The sequence below is a fragment of the Trifolium pratense genome, linkage group LG5 (genome assembly GCF_020283565.1).
Source record: "Trifolium pratense cultivar HEN17-A07 linkage group LG5, ARS_RC_1.1, whole genome shotgun sequence".
NCBI classification, from domain to species: Eukaryota; Viridiplantae; Streptophyta; class Magnoliopsida; order Fabales; family Fabaceae; genus Trifolium; species Trifolium pratense.
Window position 1 is genome coordinate 40,624,658 of NC_060063.1, and position 17,069 is coordinate 40,641,726.

At 35.0% G+C, this 17,069-nt stretch overlaps 1 protein-coding gene across 1 annotated transcript; it reads left to right on the forward strand.

Moving 5' to 3' along the window:
- Positions 1-13,629: 13,629 nt before the first annotated feature.
- Positions 13,630-16,781, forward strand: LOC123886664 (protein TPR1-like). The gene is made up of 7 exons (XM_045935960.1): positions 13,630-13,715; positions 13,840-14,019; positions 15,568-15,681; positions 15,873-16,031; positions 16,173-16,296; positions 16,408-16,540; positions 16,627-16,781. The coding sequence occupies exons 1-7, from the start codon at positions 13,630-13,632 to the stop codon at positions 16,779-16,781; spliced, it is 951 nt and encodes a 316-aa protein (XP_045791916.1).
- The last annotated feature ends 288 nt before the right edge of the window (positions 16,782-17,069 follow it).

The window sequence follows — 17,069 nt, forward strand, 5'->3', positions numbered from 1 at the left end:
GATAATAATCATCTCATCAGACTCTGAAGCTGAAGAGAATGAAGATGATGCTGACTATGTGGAGTTCTTGGCTAGCTATGTTCCAGAAGAGGAACAGGAAGAAGAAGAACAAGAGCAAAACCCAGATCCCATTGAAATTTCATCAGAGGATGCTGAGGAGAAATCAGAGATTTCTTCTGAGTTTTATCCATCTGATTAGGATTAGGTTGTCTTTTTCTTTTTCTTTTTACCAATGTACTCTACATTATCAGATCATTAATAAAAATTTTCGTTTTTTAAAAAGCATCTTGTGTTCTTGTGCTCTTATTTATCAAGAAAAAAATATCAAGTGGACATAAAATAATTAATCAATCAAAACATAAACAAAATCTTGAAATAGATAAACCAGAAAAAGTGTTCAGAAGGTAAACAAGGAAATAAACATGACAAAATAAGTAAGCAAAACATATGAAGAAAATGTGCATAGAATCCTAGGGTTTCTTAAGAAGGGCTAAGAGTTGGTCAAATTTGTCATTCAAGGATCCCACATTGGAAACTAAACCATCCACCTTGGTTTCCAATGTCTCTTGAGCAGCTCTTTGACGTTCTAGACCTTCTTGCTGTTCCCTCAGTGCTTCTTGAAAAATCTGCAACTGATCAGCCATAGCAGGAGCTTGATCTTCAATCACAGGTTCTGGTTCTTCAATCATAGGTGCCTTGCCTTTATCAGAGGGTTCTCCTTCCTCTGGATAGTCTATCATCAGCACATCCTCTTGATTCTGAGAGGCAAGCACATCCAGTACATCCTCTTCTGTGGCATCTTCATTCTGTAGCTCATTACCCAACTCAGCAACTCTAGCAGCAGCTTCTTCCAGACGTTCATTCTCAGTCCGTTGATCCTCAAGACGTTGCAGAAGAGTAGAATCAACCCAGCAATCTTGAAATTCAGACAAACGCCTCACAGCAGCAGCTATAGCAACAAGCTTAGCACGCTCATGCTCTTCATGATTGAATGGCGTTAACCTTTTCAACTCAGCCCTAGCTAGATTGTTCCTCATGAAGCTTATACCTTCCAGATCCCGTTTACCAATAACAGCCTTAACCTTTGCAGCAGCAACATCCAAAGCATTGCAAAGCCTTGCCTTAATGCTTGATACTTCAAGATCCACATCAGAAGGACAAACTAAGAACCTGTCCTTTATTGTAGATAATCTAAGCAAGTCTTCATGAAATTGAGTGGATAGATTTCTAAAAGTGTTGGATGATGATGGTGAAGGATTGGGAATGGTAGAGAGAGTAGGTATTTCAGGAGTAGAGTTGTCAATAATCACAACTTCTACCTCTGAAGGCTTGGGAGCACAAGTGTGAATACGCTCAGGAGAAGCAGGTTCAGCACTTGGGTTAGAATGAGGTTCAGGGGTTGGTTCAGATGATGAGATGTCAGAAGTTGATTCAGGGTGAATATGTTCAGGAGATGGTTCAGGGGATTTATGTTCAGGAGATGGTTCAGGAGCAGTTTGTTCAGGGGTTGGTTCAGGAGATTTGTGTGGAGAGGGTTGTTTTGTGGGAGAGGTTGGTTTAATGACAGAAATATCTGGTTGAGGTTCAGATTGTGGAATGTCAGGTTGAGGTTCAGGTTGAGGTGATGAAGGTTTAGGAGGTGAGCTAGATTTGTGTTGAGTTTCAGGAGAAAAAGGGTGATTATTAAGAGGGTCAGGGCTCAGATGTTTTTCAAGCTCAGATAGGGGGTTATCAGAGGTTGGAATATCAGAGGTTGGTAAGATGGTTCTGAGAGGTTTGGTGTAACCTATTCCAATCTCATTTTCATTAAAAACATACTTAGAAGACTTACCTTTATCTTTAGGAGTAGGAGCAGGTCTTTTACGAAGGCTTTCAGCAATAGTCTCCTGATCAGAGTCAGTCTCATCTTCTGATGTAGATCCTTCAGATGAACTGTCAACTTCAACAACCATAGGCTTTTTAGAAGATCCTTCAGCAGCCTTGACAGCAGATTCTTCATGCTTCCTCTTAGTTCTTTGCTCAGCCATAGATTGCTCAACTTTAACTTTCTTCTGAGCCAGAAGATCTGGCTTTGGTAGATCATCTTGAGCTTCAGCCTTTCTTTTAGGTTTCCTCTTAGGATTATACTGACTTACAGGAGCAGGAGGAATCATACTTCTATCAACAACAAATCCTTCTTGTCTGAGCACCTCCAAATAGTCCTGAATAATGTGCTCAGCATCAGCTTCAGATATAAGTGGATAGCCTGCGACATACAGACGATCCTCAAGCCTAACAGTGAACTCTTGTGGGGGAGCAACAGGCTTAGATGCAATCAAACGCATCTTGGACAGAAAGTTAGCATTCAGAATTTCTGGATAGAACCTCTTCTCAACCAATTCAGGGTGGAACTTCCTCAAGTTCTGAACAACATGACCTTGATGCAGAAGATCAGACAACAGCCTAGGATAAACTATAGTAGTTTTCCTCTGAGATTTACTTGCAAAAATGGCTTCACAGATACGTTCAAAGAAATAATCTCCAAGATTAACCTTCTTTTCAGTCAGAAGAAAGTACAGCAGATGACGATGCGTCCAGGAGATTGTATCAGTCCCACCAACCCTTGGACTGATAGCAGCTAGGATGATCTTGAAGAGAACTCTACATTCATCAGTCAAACCCTTGACCTTCCCTTTCAAAGAGAAATCTGTGCAGATGAGATGCAGAAGATCATCCCTGTATCTTGTATCCTTTTCAAACACATCTAACTCTATCCCAGAGTTAGGTAGACCAAGAAGAGCATTGAGATGGATAGGCGAGATTGCCATGTTCATCCCACAGATATTTGACCTAATCTGTACACCTGTATAATCCAGCAAACCCATTTCCTTCCTAGTTTTACCCTTCAGACTAGGATTCCTCTCAATAGCAGCAAGCTCTTCCTTCTTAGCTTCATGCTTATCAAAAACCTTTGCTTTCATCCAAAATTTCTTCAACAAATCTGGATAAATGGGACCATTAAGCATGTCGAAGTACTTATCCCATCCCTGAGCGATAAAGTACTTTTTAACATCAAACCCATTAGCTTGTAGACCATCAAAATCAACCATCTTCTCTGAGAGAAAAGTAAGTTCAGATTCTGGAAACTCCATCTCGTTCCCAACGATCTGAAGGTTCTTGAATATGAACGGTGGAATCCTTTTTGACGAAGAAGACGAAGTACCAGCCATTGTTGGAGATTAGGGTAAGGTTTGGAAGACTAACGAGAGAGAAAGAAAGTTTGTGTTGGAGGTTTAGAGAGAATATGAAAGTGTAGGTTGTGAAAGTGAATAGTGTGCAAGTGTATTGTGTAAGTTTATTTAAATGAGGACAGTTAACACGAAAATAGCAAATTTGGGAAGTTACGCTAATTGACAGAAAGTTGAATACCAAAAATCATCATTAACCACCCACTACCTGACACACGTAGACCACGTGCAGAAATTTACTCGGTAACTGCTATTTTAATGGACAACTGTTCAGCAGTGAATACTGAACGTTTCCCACTTAAATAGTTCAGAGCCTCTGAGTTATTTAAAATTCTCTATCAGAGTCAAGTACTTCAGAGCTTGTGTTTCAGATGTTCTGAATCATAAGTTCTGATATACATAACCTCTTACACTTTAATTGCCAAAAACAATTTTTCATTCAGAGATTGAAAACATGTTCAGATGTTTCTTTATAAAATCAAATCTTTCAACAGATAAGGCTTTAGTAAATATGTCAGCCCATTGATTTTCAGTATCAACAAACTTAATATCTATAATGCCTCTCTGAACATAATCTCTGATAAAATGGTGTTTAATTTCAATATGTTTGGCTCTAGAGTGTAGGATAGGATTTTTAGATAAATGAATGGCTGCAGTATTATCACAATATAAAGGAATATTGTTACTGCTTACCTGATAATCTTCTAACTGATATTTTAACCAGAGTAGTTGTGTGCAACACTTAGCTGCTGAAATGTATTCTGCTTCTGCTGTAGACAAAGCTATAGTGGTTTGTCTTTTACTAGCCCAGGAGATAAGGTTTTCACCAACAAATTGACAATTGCCACTTGTGGATTTTCTTTCAATTTTATCTCCAGCATAGTCAGCATCACAGAATCCATTTAGCACATAATCATTGGATTTCTTATAGAGAAGTCCAAGATTAGTTGTTCCTTTCAGATACCTAAAGATTCTCTTTACAGCTGTAAGATGAGATTCTCTAGGATCTGACTGGAATCTTGCACATAAGCAAACACTGAATAAAATATCTGGTCTAGAGGCTGTCAGATAGAGTAAGGAGCCAATCATACCTCTGTAGACCTTTTGATCTACCTTTCCTTCATCATCTGACTTGCCCATGTTGGTAGTTGGATGCATAGGAGTGTTCATTATCTTGCAGTCATCTAGATTGAATTTCTTCAGAAGTTCTTTAGTGTATTTTGATTGATGAACATAAGTTCCTTCCTTCTTCTGATTGATTTGAATTCCAAGAAAGAACTTCAACTCTCCCATCATGCTCATTTCAAATTCATCCTGCATTATCTTAGAAAAATTCTTGCACAAAGCAGCATTAGTAGAACCAAAAATAATATCATCAACATAAATTTGAATAATTAAAATGTCTTCTTTGGTTGTTTTTCTAAAGAGTGTGCAGTCAACCTTTCCTTTTTCAAAACCCTTTTCAAGAAGGAAATTACTGAGTCTATCATACCAAGCTCTTGGAGCTTGTTTCAGACCATACAGTGATTTCTTCAGTTTAAAAACATGTTCAGGGTTTGAGATATCTTCAAAACCAGGAGGTTGCTTAACATACACTTCTTCAGAAATAAAACCATTTAAGAAGGCACTTTTAACATCCATCTGATATAAGGTTATTCCATGATTAACAGCATAAGATAGAAGTAACCTGATTGCTTCAAGTCTAGCAACTGGTGCAAAGGTTTCAGTATAGTCAATCCCCTCTTGTTGACTATAACCTTGTGCAACCAATCTAGCCTTGTTCCTTACCACTTCACCTTGTTCATTCAGCTTGTTTCTGAATACCCATTTTGTTCCAATAATGTTCTTGTGTGAAGGTTTAGGCACTAGAGTCCATACATCATTCCTTTGGAATTGATTCAGCTCTTCTTGCATTGCTACAATCCACGCATCATCCTTCAGAGCTTCATCAATCTTTGAAGGTTCCATCATTGAGATAAGACCAACTAATGATTCCTCATTTCTCAGTTGAGATCTTGTCTTTCTTGGACTATCTTTGTTGCCTAAGATCAGTTCCTCTGGATGTGATGACTTGTATTTGAAAGTATTTCTTGGGGGCTCATCATCTTCAGACTCATCAACTTCAGGTTCAGCAGATGCTTCAGTTCTTGGTTGTTCAGAGTCTGTAGGAACTATTGTGTTCAGAGGTACTTCAGAGAATGGATGTTCTGAGTAGTTTGGAATATCTGAATATTGATCCTCTGATACCTGAAATCTAGACAAACCTTCCACAAGCTCTGACACTTGGTCAGGCTCTTTGTCATCAAATTTGACATGCATACTTTCTTCCACAGTATGTGTTTCAGAAATATACAGTCTGTATGCTTTTGAGCGTTCAGAGTATCCTATAAAGATACCCTTATAACCTCTAGCATCAAATTTCTTTAGATGGACTTTGTTGTTTAAGATGTAACATGTACATCCAAACTGATGAAAATAAGAAATATCAGGTTTTCTTCCTTTGAACAATTCATAAGCAGTTTTGTTCAACTTAGATCTGATATAGATTCTATTTTGAACATAACATGCTGTGTTTACAGCTTCTGCCCATAAAAACTTTGCTACATTTGTTTCATGCATCATGGTTCTGGCCATTTCTTGCAGAGTTCTATTCTTCCTTTCTACAACCCCATTTTGTTGAGGAGTTCTAGGAGAAGAGAATTCATGCAGAATGCCAAATTTTTCACAAAAGTTTTCAAAAGGTTCATTTTCAAATTCTCCACCATGATCACTTCTAACTTTTAAAATAGTGTAGCCTTTTTCATTTTGAATTTGTTTGCAGAAGATGCTAAACTCATCATAAGCTTCATCTTTTGTTCTTAGGAATTTTACCCAAGTCCATCTACTGTAGTCATCAACAATCACTAATCCATACTTCTTTCCATTGATTGAAGCAGTATTAACTGGTCCAAAAAGATCAATGTGAAGAAGTTCCAATGGTCTTGAGGTAGAGACAATGTTCTTAGGTTTAAAAGAAGATTTTGTAATCTTTCCTTTTTGACATGAACCACAAAGTGTGTTTGAGTGATATTTGATTTTAGGTAAACCTCTGACAAGGTCAAGCTTGCTAAGCTTGGAGATTAACCTCCAGTTAGCATGGCCTAACCTCTTATGCCAGATCCATTTTTCTTCACTCAAGGTCAAAAGACACATCACTTTTTGTTCATTCAAATCAGAAAGATTAATTTTATAAACATTGTTCTTTCTCAGACCTTTGAAAATCATGGTGTTATCAGATTGTTTAGACACAGTACATGATTCCTTATTAAAGACAACTACATAACCATTGTCGCAAAATTGACTTATGCTCAATAAATTATGCTTAAGTCCATCAACTAACCAAACATCATTAATAGATAGGGAGGAATTACCTACTGTACCTGTACCTATTATCTTTCCTTTCTGATTTCCTCCAAAACCAACAGAACCTCCTTCTTTCATAGTCAGCTTAGAGAATAGTTGTTTATCACCAGTCATGTGCCTTGAACACCCACTATCCAGATACCATGAATGATTCATGATACTTCTTTGAGTGACAGGTTGTATGAGAAACAACTTTAATCACTACGGTGGAACTCTTTATCACAGTTAATGATAAGGTCATCCCAGTATTCTTCCTCTTCATTTATCAAGTTCTGATTGTTATCTTGAGAACTTGTCAGCCATTGGTCAAGGACATAAGCCCTTCTTCCTTTGCATAGAACTTGTTTCCAAACTCTAGGTAGGACATATCCTTTCCTAGTTGGTAAATCTGAATGATACATAATTTCAGCTTTTGGTACCCATCTTCTGGGTCCACGCTTGTTAGTCCAAACATGCTTATTATGTTTTCTAGTGTTAGAGAAAGACCTTGGTTTGGAATAATAACCTTTTTGAAATCTTTTCTTTGTTTGAAATCTGTTATTGTTCCAAGATTTGGATTGTTTATGATTCCAGGGTTTGTATCTATTATCAATCCTATTTTCTGATTGATTATATCTACTGACTCTAGAATCATAAATAATCTGAGTCTTGTACTTCATCTGAGATTTAGAATTTTTCTTTTTAAAAACTTCTGATGTTTTAGGTTGACTAACTTCAGGTACTGAAGTTCCTTTGAATCCAGAATTTGAAGTCTCAGATGTTGAAGCTTTCAGAACTTCTGAACTAATGTTCTCAGGTTCTGAACAACTTCTATCTTCTGAACTTTTCTTTCCAGATCCTGAGGGACTAGGTTCCTCTGAGCTGTCAGCTTCTAAATCACTCAGATCATCATTGTCATTTTCACAAATGCCAGGATTCTTTCCCTCTTCACTTGGTGGAACAACATAATAAACCCAAGATTTTCCAACCTTTTTGGCAAAGGTCTTCAGCTTTGAATATGTTCTACCATATTCATAGCCAAGTCCTTCTCCTCTATGTCTCAAGACATTATAAATTCTATTAGCAGCTTTGCTCTTCCCAAGGTTGAGATGCACAAACTGTTGAAGAGCTATTTCCTGCTCATCAATAGGTTTGTGACAAACAGCACAACCCTTTTCAAAGTCATCTACTCTATTCAGAGTTTCTTGATATAGACCTTGAAAATGTTCTGCTTGCTCAGTCAGAGTGTTAAGCTTTTCTTGTAAAACTTTTTGTTTACTTAACACTCTGAGATGTTTCTCAATGACCTTGTTAAGTGCAGTTATAAGTTGAGATTTAGAGCAGTCAGAAAATACCTCATCAGTTACTTCTGAATCTGATTCTGATTCATCGTCTGAGTCTACATCTGAGTCAGCTGAAGCCATCAGGGCTAGATTTGCCTCTTCTTCTTCCTCAACTTCTTCCTCAGATGATAGCTCTTCAAAAGTAGCCATCAGACTCTTTTTCAATTTGCTCTTGAATTGTAGCTTCTTTGAGCTGTATCTTTTGCTTTTGTCTTTAGCAGACATTTCTGGACAATCAGCAATAAAGTGTCCAGGCTTCTTACAGTTGAAGCAATTCTTCTGATCATCCTTTTTGCTGACAAAATTTCTGGAGCTGTTACCTCCTCTGAAATTTCTTTTGTTAAATCTGTTCCATTGCTGAAACTTGGTGAATAAAGCAAACTCATCCTCATTCATCTCATCCTCTTGACCATCAGCAGAAGATTCTTCTTCAATATCAAGAAGCTGAGTCTTAAGAGCCTTAGAAGTAGTCTTAGTTGACTGTAAAGCCACTGACTTAGACTTCTTCTTAGTTTCTGAGTCAGCATCCAGAACCATCTCATGGCTTCTGAGATTGCTTATCAGAGCTTCAAGACTCAGAGTCTTGAGATTTTGAGCTTCCTCTATTGCAGTGACCTTAGGTCTCCAAGCAATAGGAAGACTTCTCAGAATCTTCTGAACATGGTCATAGGTTGAATAACTTCTCTTAAGAGCTTTAAGCCCAGATACAAGGATTTGAAACCTTGTAAACATAGTCTCAATGTTTTCATCTTGTTGCATAGTGAAAAGTTCATATTGCCTTATCAAAAGACTAGCTTTAGCCTCTTGAACCTTTTCATTACCATCATAGGTAGCACACATAGAATCAAAGATAGATTTAGCAGTAGACTTGTTCTCTATTCTGACATAATCCTCATGTCTAATAGCTCCAACAACAATATCCTTTACTCTATGATGTTTTGTGTAGATTTTTAGGTTAGCTGGTGTGAGTAACTTTCTATTCTCCATGGACAACCTACCATGTTCATTCAAGTTTTCAAAAGTTACTCCCAACTCAACCAAATCCCACAACTCATGATCAATAGCAGTAATATTGCTATACAGTCTCTCTTTCCACCATTCAAATAATGAAGCATCACCATTGAATATAGGGGCTTTTCTATTGCCACTATGTTCATGTGATTCATTACTTAAGTAGTCATAACCAAAAGCATTTCTAGGACCACCACCAGCACCACTGGCCTCACCTTCACCAGTAGTTCTAGTACTACTATCATCTCCTCCAGACATAGTGTTCTCACAAGATCTTTACTGTCTCACTGTTAAGTGAAAGTAACAGACCAGGTGCTCTGATGCCAATTGAAGGTGTGAAAACACAAGAAGGGGGGGGGGTTGAATTGTGTTTTAGCTAAGTTAAAACTTTTTCAAGTTCTTAACTCAGCTACGTTCGCAGCGGATAAATAACACAAATAATAACAAGAGAGAGAGAGAGAAAAACACACAAGCAGTTTATACTGGTTCCTCTCACAAAACGAGAGTAGTCCAGTCCCCTTGCACTTCCAAGGGAGTTCACTATAATCACACAAGATTACACCTGCTCAAGCACACAAGCAAGAGACTTCTCAACAATGCTCAAGCACACAAGCAAGAGACTTCTCAACAATGCTCAAGCACACAAGCAAGAGACTTCACACTTAAGCACACAAGCTTAAGTTACACACTTAAGCACACAAGCTTAAGTTTCCTCAAGTAAATAGTAAAGTATATAAAAATATACAAATGCTCTTAGATGAACCTAAATAGAGCAAATACAAATATTACAGAGTATTTGGCTAAAGTGCAAAAACACTTGAGAAAGGTTCAGAGCTTGTATATCACAGAGTTCAGAGTTTGTTCAGCGCACGTTCAATTCTTGATAATTGTCTATTTATTGTAGCTGAATCTTCTAGTATATATATACCACTAGAAAAGAGTCGTTGCAAAAAGAACCGTTGGAGTTGATAACCTTTTGTCTTCAAGCAGTCTGTCTTGATGCAGTTGGTTGTATCCAAAACTAAGAAAGAGTTTCAGGTACTTTGACTACTGCAGAGTGGACTTTCCTTATTCAGCTAACAAAACTGAAGACCCACGTTCTCAAGACAGGACAGACAAAACAGAGGTAGCTGAACTGATCAGGCTTGAAAGGTCCTTTTCTCCATTGGTAGAAGAGTTGACTGGTGAAAGGAATCTTCACAGCTTTCAAAGAGATCTTCAGAGTTTGATGAAGCTCGTAGACAGACAGAAGTACTGAAGTCTTCATCCTCTGAACGTTGTAACCTCTGAAGTCCAACATCTTCTGAGCGCTTGTGAACTTCTGAGTTCACATCCTCTGAACTCCACTCAGGACTTAAATGATGCTTATATCTGCGCACTCAAAATAAATTTTTAGTCCTTCCAATTGTTAATTAATACTTTGTTATCATCAAAACCTTTATAGATTTAGGGGCAAACATTTTTAAATCAATTTTGTTCCAACACTATGGAACGTTACCCATTGTCATCTCTAAGTATACCCATTTACTCACCTTAAAATTATAAACATTTTTAAAATATGATATATAAAAATTAAATTAGCAGAATACTCCTTTATATATATATATATATATAATGAAATACTTAATCAGTAAAATTATTTAATTACAAATAACTCTTGACTTTTTATAAGAAACAATTGACTTTTTAAGTTCATTGAATAACTGATGTATCCGGTCTATATTATAGGTAAGATACATTAGTTATTGAATGAAAATAACAAGTGAGTTGTTTATATATCATTTCCATATTAATTGAATAATTATCTTGAACCATTTAATTTATGGGTCATGCTAACATGTGCCTTAAGGGCACATCTTAAAGCTACTTCAAATAGTAATTTTATCTTGAACAATACAATGTTTGACTTCTAAGAGTATGAAATAAACAAGTTTCAATACCAAATTTCTTTTAATAGTACAATAACAAGTGCTATAAGGACACACGTTAAAAAAAAGAATAAATTATAATACATATTAGTTTTTTTTTATGAGAAACATAATTAGGAGGGGAATGCACATATTCCAAGACAAATAAGATCTTACGAACCAATCAATAGTTGGTCGAGTGGTGAGACCACTATTGACCCTCGAACCAGATTAGACCGTCCAGTAAGCCGGATACTGGTGGTGAAAACCGAAAAATAACATCTTATAACATATAGAACACTTTTAAAATTATTTACATTAGTATCTTTCAAAAATATTAGCGGGGCTCGAACTCGAGACCTATGATATTTACTTTAAAATAGTGAGAGTCACATGAATTTGTAACATTTTTTTAATAGTGTCTAACACTTTTTTTATAATAATATCTCTAACACTTTTATATAAATAATTGTAAAAGTAACATTTTTTTATATTATATTTATTGCTAAAATTATTATTTTTTAGTGCCTTATGCATTAAGTTATTTTTTATTTGCCACAAGAAATTTTTTATTTTCTTGGCTTAAATGCAGTTTTACCCCCCCTATTTTGAAAAATGCGGAATTTTACCCCTCCTATTTTAAAATGCGGAATTTTACCCCCCCTATTTTATAATTTGTTGGATTTTGCCCCCCACCAAAATTTTGCATAAAATCTGCTTCTGAGCCTCAAGTTCAAAGTTACGCACAGAACTCAATTTGGATCAATAATTCACCAAACTGGTACCGAAACGACCGCAATCGAGTTAGTTTTCCACAGAATCAAACTCCACTAAATTTGGAGTTACAGAGAGAGATTAATTACTGTTTTAGTGAAGGTCTGTTCAAATTAATTATCGTATGAAACTACTACTGATATTCTCGTCATTCCTCTCACCCTGTAGCTCATTTTTTAATACTGTTAACATGTATGGAAATCTAACGAAATTACCCTTGTTGGCATTTCAATTTCGTCGAATTTGGAGTTACGATGTGTTCGGTAGACGATGTTGAATTTGAAGATCACAAGTAGATTTCTGCAGAATTAGTAATTGGACAGACCTTCACTAAAACGGTAATTAATCTCTCTCTGTAACTCCAAATTTAGTGGGGTTTGATTCTGTGGAAAGCTAACTCGATTACGGTCATTTCGGTAGCCATTTGGTGAGTTATGGATCCAAATTGAGTTGTATGCGAAGCTTTGAAGTTGTGACTCGAAAGCAGATTGTTTGCAGAATTTTGGGGACATACCTTCACTAAAACGGTAATTAATCTCTCTTTGTAACTCCAAATTCAGTGGGGTTTGATTATGTGGAAAGATAACTCGATTACGGTCATTTCGGTAGCCGTTTGGTGAATTATGGATCTAAATTGAGTTGTATGCGAAGCTTTGAAGTTGTGACTCGAAAGCAGATTTTTTGCAGAATTTTGGGGGACATACCTTCACTAAAACGGTAATTAATCTCTCTTTGTAACTCCAAATTCAGTGGGGTTTGATTATGTGGAAAGATAACTCGATTACGGTCATTTCGGTATCCTTTTGGTAAATTATTGATCAAAATTGAGTTGTATGCGAAGCTTTAAAGTTATGACTCGAAAGCAGAATTTTAGGGGGGGCAAAATCCAACAAATTATAAAACAGGAGGGGTAAAAGTCCGCGTTTTAAAACAGGGGGGGTAAAATTCCGATTTAATCAAAACAGGGGGGGCAAAACTGCATTTAAGCCTATTTTCTTTTATTTTGATTTGTCAAAAGAATAAAAGTCATTTTTATTTCGATATTATTTTAAGTAATTTTATATATAAAGAAGGATGAAAAGCATTTACCATAATAGTTTTTTTTTCTCTTTCTTTTGACGTAATTTACCATAATAGATTAGATTTTTAATTAGATGCATGGCTCAAAAAAGAAAATAAAGTGTCTAGATACATAATATTAATTTCTGCCAAAAATAAAAGTTACATATAATATTTAATATTAAAATTCCGTCAAAAAGATAATATTAAAATTTTTTAAAGCATGTGAAAGGAAAGTGATACTGTTGTAGATTTTTGGCAAAATTATATTCAAGTCCTTTATTATATTTTTTTAACATTTTGGTCCTTTATATTTTTTTTAATACTTTGGTCCTTTATTTTTTTTCCTGTAATATTACTGTTCTTTATTATATTTTATTTGTAACATTTAGATCTTTATTTTTTATAAATAAATAAGATAAGGACCAAAGTGTTAAAAAAAAAGGACTAAAGTGTTACAAATAAAAAAGATAAAGGACCAAAGTATTATAAATAAAAGATAAAAGACCAAAATATTACAAAAAAAAAATAAAGGACCAAAGTGTTACAAAAAAAATAAGATAAAGAATCAGTGTAATTTTGCCTAGATTTTTTTATCCTTTTTTCCTTTTTCTAGAATGATAAGGACAGTTACTTATCAGTTTATGTATATATAAGTACGATCATATGAAAGACAACCTACAAACACACTTAGGAAAACGCGAAATTCATTCTCTCCGTTTGTGTCAGGTTTTTTTCTTCTTTCATCACTCATATAGTCACACTACTGTTACTTTCATTACAAATGCAAAAACGTTGTCGTTTTCCTTTTTCATATTCATATAAGCAAAATATCACATTTTTCAACTTTGTGATTTAAAATATCTAATCATTTTTTTTTCTTCTTGAAGGTGTTTTGATTCTTATCACTTACTTTGAGCTAGAAAAATGGAATCTTTGTCTTTGAACCAGGAAATGATGGTGCTAGTTCTTCAATATCTTGATGAAGAGAATTTGAAGGAGACAATGCACAAGTAAAGATCTTTTATTTATTGTTTAATTTTGTTTTTTTTGTTTTTTTGTGTTTTTAGATTTCTAGTGTGTACGTAAATTGAAATTGGAAAAACGTGTTTATTTTTTTTTTTTTTTTGTGTTTAGGATGGAGCAGGAATCGGCCATCTATTTTAATCTAAAGTATTTTGAAAAGAAAGTTTTGGATGGAGAATGGGAGGAGTCAGAGAAGTACCTCAGGGGATTTACAAGTATCGATGATAATGCTTTTTCAATGAAAATGTTTTTTGAGATAAGAAAACAAAATTATTATGAAGCATTGGAAAGGTAGTGTTCTTTATCTTTATACTAGTATTTATCATCATCATCATCATCGTCATCACATAACCTTTAGGGTTTTAGATAGTACCCCCTCTAGTAAAATAAAAAGTTTATTTTTTAGATTCATAAAAATATTGATGTATTGAAATTTTTCTTCTCCTTTTCTTCATAGCCGCCGCCCCCCACCTTAACCTAGTTTTTTTTTTCTTCTTGATCTATCAAGGAGGGGTGGTTTTAGGGTCAATTTTTGACCCAAAATCACCCCTCATAATTGTTTTTCCTTTTCTTCTTTATTTAAATAAGTGATCTTCACATTGATCAAGTTTTTCCTTTGTGTTTTCTTTTTTGTGTTTTCGCCGTCTGAGTGCGGCGTTGTGTTGTTCGTCGTCTTGTGCGACGTTTTTGTTGTCTCGTATTGTGCGGTGTTCATTTGATTTATATTGAAAAGATCGGTTTCAGTCAATTACAGATTCAACCAATGATTTGGGCTTCAATGTTGCAGATCCGGAGGCTTGGATACTTCGGTGACTTTAACTTTATCATATTATTTGTTGTAGGCATTTTGCCGTTGTATGCTATTAACTCAGATGCTGTGAGTTTTGTTCGCAGATTCATCCTTTACGTTTTCAGCGATGTTTATTATGTGGTTGTTTTTGATGTAATCTATCAATTTGAATGAATGAATATCATTTTGTTATTTTCAAAAAAAAAAAATATTAATGTGTTTGTTCTAGAAAATGGACCAGATACATCATTCATTCTATAAATCTAAAAAATAAAAGTTTTCATATATTAAGGACTAATGAGAGTACTTAGAATAATAATCGTGATTTGTACCTTTATTCTTGATATTGTGAAGAATCGCTGTCAAATGTGGTCTTTTTTTAAGGTTTCTAATGGTTTGGAAAACATGAAAAGTTGTTGTAATGTGCCCTAGATTGTAGTCAAGGGAATTGGATATCCTGCTGGAAATATTCCTGCTGTTTTCACGCTGTTTTTAATCAGAGCCGTCCGATCTAATATTGATGGTTGTGATTGAATTGTACTGATTTTATTAAGAAGTAATAAGAACCGTCCGATTTGAAATGGATGGTTGAGATGCACTACAGCGTGTAACTGTGAGATTTATTACTGTAGTGCATCCTGATCCGTAGTCAAGCACCTCTATTTTAAACCCTAACTATTGGTTTTAAATAATAGTCATCTTAATGATTTAGGTCAAAATCTTTGACATTATTGGAGAATTGCAGTCAAATATTTGCTTCAGTCGATGTCATATTGGAAATTTTGCAACATTAAAAACTGTTATATCATAGCCCAGATCCCGATTGCATCATTATTACACTTATTTTTGTTATAATAATAATTTATAGTCTTCATAATTACTTCTTGTATCCCGATTGCTAGTTATACTCCTTATCCTTTTTTTTTTTTTTTTTTGGTAAAGATACTCCTTATCCTTTTATTTCGGTACTTAATTTGTTTAAGAGTATTAAAATAATTTTTTGGTTGCTATTGTTTTTCTAATGTTTAAATGATCTCATTTTTGCTCAGTAATGACAAAACAAGAGCTGTTGAAATTCTGGTGAATGATTTGAAAATCTTTTCAACATATGATCAAGCAATATACAAGCAATTAACACATCTCCTAACCCTTGACAATCTAAGGTACATTTTTGCGTTTTTTTTTTTGGTATAATGTTGTTGACTATGGATTCAAGAGATATTAAAATTTCATTGCATTATCATCGATGCCATAACTGACCCCCGAACCAGATTAAACGATCCAGTGAACCGAATAGTGGTGGTGAAAACAAAAAATTCGTTGCATTTTAAATATGTACTTGATTTAAATGCAGGGAGAACATACATCTTTCACAATATCAAGATGTGAGATCAGCTAGAGACCTGTTGATGACTGAGCTTAAAAGGTTGATTAACCTTAATAACAGACTCAATAATAAGCTTAAGCTTCCAAAATTGAGTGAGTCGCGGTTGCGACACTTAATAAATCATGGGTAAATAATGTAGTTAATATATTTTTTCAGTTAATTTTGTCAAAAAAAATAATATTTTTTCTGTTAATAACATGTTATATAGTTTTTAGCTTCATTAATCATATTTTTCTTGACTAAAATTTTTCAATGTTCTCTATCCAGATTGAATTGGCAGCACGCGCTCTGCAAATATCCAAAGCAAAGCCCAAACGTAATGACTATTTTAACCGATCACAGTTGTGATCAACCACCAAATGATGCAAATCATCCATCTCGTGTAGATGCGGTATGGAAGTTTTTCTATTTATTTTCATGTTCATGATAAAAAATTTATTTTTTGTTGTTTATATACATTGTATTGTTGCATTTCCTCTTATTATTACTTAATTTTGTGCAGCCATTTCTATCAGCCCCTGTAGCTCCTAAGGCTAATGCTTTACCAGCATGGATGGTGAATGGAAATCCTTCCTCATCTTCTCGACCACTTGCTGCGCTGACAGCTTCCGCATTGCCTGGTCCTTCAAATCTAGGTATATATCTTGATCAGTTTATGTCCCATAAAATTTTAATCGAAATACACTATCAATCTAATATAAGGAAGCATATATTGCTATAGCTAGAAGCATGGAGAGTAGAAGAAATTCGAATGATGTTTCTACAGCTAGGAAGTTGAAGGAAATCGTTCATCATACTCAGTGTCGAAGAGTTACTATGCCGGAGAGTATAGGTCCCAGTAACAAGGTATTCCCTCAGCAACCGAATAGTTTCTAAAGCTTGGAAGTTTCTAAAGATGTTTAATTAATATATTTCTGTTTTTTCTGTCAATAATTTCATGATCATAATTTTTTTATCTTTTACCAAGGTTTGTCTTCTATACACAAAACCTGGAACTGGTCTTCTAGCTCTTGGTTCAAAAGGGGTTCTGAAGATGTGGAAATGGAGCGTTACTCCATCCAATCCTGCCGGAAAGGTGATTGTATATAACTTATGCGGCGCCTAATTTATGCCAAAATTTCTGTAACATATATGTATGCATGAATTTTGTTATGTCTAAAATAT